Source organism: Salarias fasciatus, chromosome 22 (genome assembly GCF_902148845.1).
Source record: "Salarias fasciatus chromosome 22, fSalaFa1.1, whole genome shotgun sequence".
In the NCBI taxonomy this organism is placed as follows: domain Eukaryota; kingdom Metazoa; phylum Chordata; class Actinopteri; order Blenniiformes; family Blenniidae; genus Salarias; species Salarias fasciatus.
Genome location: NC_043765.1, coordinates 15,507,022 through 15,509,478, shown reverse-complemented (window position 1 = coordinate 15,509,478; position 2,457 = coordinate 15,507,022). Strand labels below are relative to the sequence as shown.

At 40.8% G+C, this 2,457-nt stretch overlaps 1 protein-coding gene across 1 annotated transcript; it reads left to right on the top strand.

Annotated features, from left to right (window-relative positions):
• The first annotated feature begins 327 nt into the window (after positions 1 to 327).
• On the top strand, positions 328 to 843 carry LOC115409783 (galactose-specific lectin nattectin-like). Its single transcript, XM_030121060.1, has one exon. The coding sequence runs from the start codon at positions 328 to 330 to the stop codon at positions 841 to 843; it is 516 nt and encodes a 171-aa protein (XP_029976920.1).
• The last annotated feature ends 1,614 nt before the right edge of the window (positions 844 to 2,457 follow it).

Genomic DNA, 2,457 nt, shown 5'->3' with positions numbered 1-2,457 from the left:
TAACTGCTCTTGGAGCAGCAACTGTGCCATATTTGACTTATATTTATTTGACCTATTTTCACCTTTCATCTGTTAGTCCAATCACCATAACCTTATCAGACTCTTTGGAGTGATCAGTGGCAGGCAAGAAATTGGCAGCGACAAGTCAAAACAATGATTTTATTGCCAATTTTGTTTGACCTGCACAAGACTCTCTCAGTGCAGCTCCGCCTCTCTCAGGGATATAAAAGACTTTCTCCTCTGTGTGATTCAGTCTCCTCAAACGGCTCTGAACAGCTCCAGCAAGACATCAAGGCCTTCTCACTCAGAGACTTTTGAGACGTCAACATGATGTTTTTCCTCTTTTCGTGTTTCCTCGCTCTTTGTGCTGCGGCTCCCTTGGAGGAGAAAAACATGAAGCTCCAGCGTGGCGGTTGTCCACTGTTCTGGTACAACTTCAATCGTCGCTGCTATCTGTACGTCGCCTCAGAGATGACCTGGGCTGATGCAGAACTCTACTGTGTGTCTCAGGGAGCCAACCTGGTGTCCATCCACAGTGAGGAGGAACATAACTTTGTCAACTGGTTGATTAAGACTTTGAATCCTGAGCAGAGCTATACCTGGATTGGACTCAGTGACGTTCATAAAGAAGGAGCCTGGATGTGGTCTGATGGATCCAGGTTCAACTTTGCAATTTGGAGGATTGCACAGCCTGATAATGCCAGGCAAATTGAAAACTGTGGCCATACCAACGCTGGTGAACGGTTCCGATGGAATGATTTTCCGTGTTCTACACTCTTGCGCTTTGTCTGTGCATCATTGGACATTCTGTCAAGGGACAGCTTTCTGACTTTATCTGAGTAATTTTGCAAGAATTAATTCACACAACAAATTTTGTGTGTCAGCCTTTCACTGATGTTCATGTATTTTACATCAATTTTAATGCATTCATCCATCCATCCATTTTCAACCGCTTATCCGGGACCAGGTCGCAGGGCCAGCAGTCTTGGCAGAGATGCCCAGACTTCCCTGTCCCTTCAATTTTAATGATTTATCAATTTTACAGAGCATTTCTGTCAAACGTAAATGTAAACCCTTACCAGATTTAGGTGGTCCTTTGATTGTTTTTGTTAAGAGTGAAGCTGCTGAGTCCAGGATGGACTTCAGTCTACTGTTAAAATCATCACATCAACAATAAAAAGGTAAAATAATAGCAGGAGTGCTCGGTAAAATCTCAATAAATTTTGCAGCCACTTCAGACGTTATGTAGTCTTTCACTGATATTCATCCGTTTAAATGACTTCAGAATATATATTTTCAACAATGAACCTTAGAATATTGTTTTTATTGGAAAAGATGTGAACCACTTTCAACAATGAAATTAAAATTGAGTGTGAATGTGTGTGATTCTCCTTCTTCACTTGTGTTTTCTCTATGATGGAGAAATGACATGTTAAGGTTGTGTCCTCACTCACAGTCAACTTAGATCTGCTGCATGTGTTACAGGTAGGGATGCACATGGTTAACCGTTTAACCGTTAACCGATAACAGGAACTTTGACCGATTAATACTATCGGTTATTTTATTTTTTCTAAGCTCCAGCTGGAGCGGAGCTCTCCACAGAGCCCGTGCGTCTTCATGCACACTGGCATTATATTACAGATATCAATGACAGCGCTGCAGATGACACCTTCAGTCACTGATTAATTTGTTGCCTTCATGTTGTACAGTAGGGGAGGGTGTGTATCTTTGTGCGCATTTACGCTTGTGGCACAAAGCGGCATTACATTGAATATCATTTTTTATCTCCAGAGACGCCGCGGGTCGTCGAGATTTACAGTGAAATGGTTCGGTGTGAAGCCGCATCGTCCAGATAAACATTAAGAACGTCCATCAGAACTGTTTAAAAATCGGATTTCAGAAGCTAAAACTTTGTTTTGGAAATTAATCAGAACACACAAAGAAATCACCAGTGCGCTCACTCTCAACATACCATATTGGCCCGAATATAAGATGACTCCGATTATAACGCGACCCCTATTTTTCAAAGATCATTTTGTGGGAAAAAAAAAAATGCTGAAGACAGTAAGGTCACTCATAAAACAACTTTTTATTATGCAATTATCAACTCAAAAACTCACAACTGAGATAACATTTCACGAGATATAAAATGAAAAAATATTACTACAGTATTGAATAAAAAATATATTCTCTTTCTCAAAACAAGAAACAATAAGCAACAAAAAAGAAGCCTCAAGGGGTCAAAACTGCATAAATGATGTAAATAACTGTCCAGTGCCTTTAGCTGAATCACGGCTCTGGTGGTGGGCATTCCGTCTTTTCGTTTTTCAGTGACGTATTCCCTCACCCTTCTATCAGTCTCTGAAGCGTCGCTCTTGGGACCACGGAAAGCTTTTCTGATAGTGTTAGGATTCTGTAGGCATTTTTTTGGTAACGCTTCATTTACAGTACGGTAAT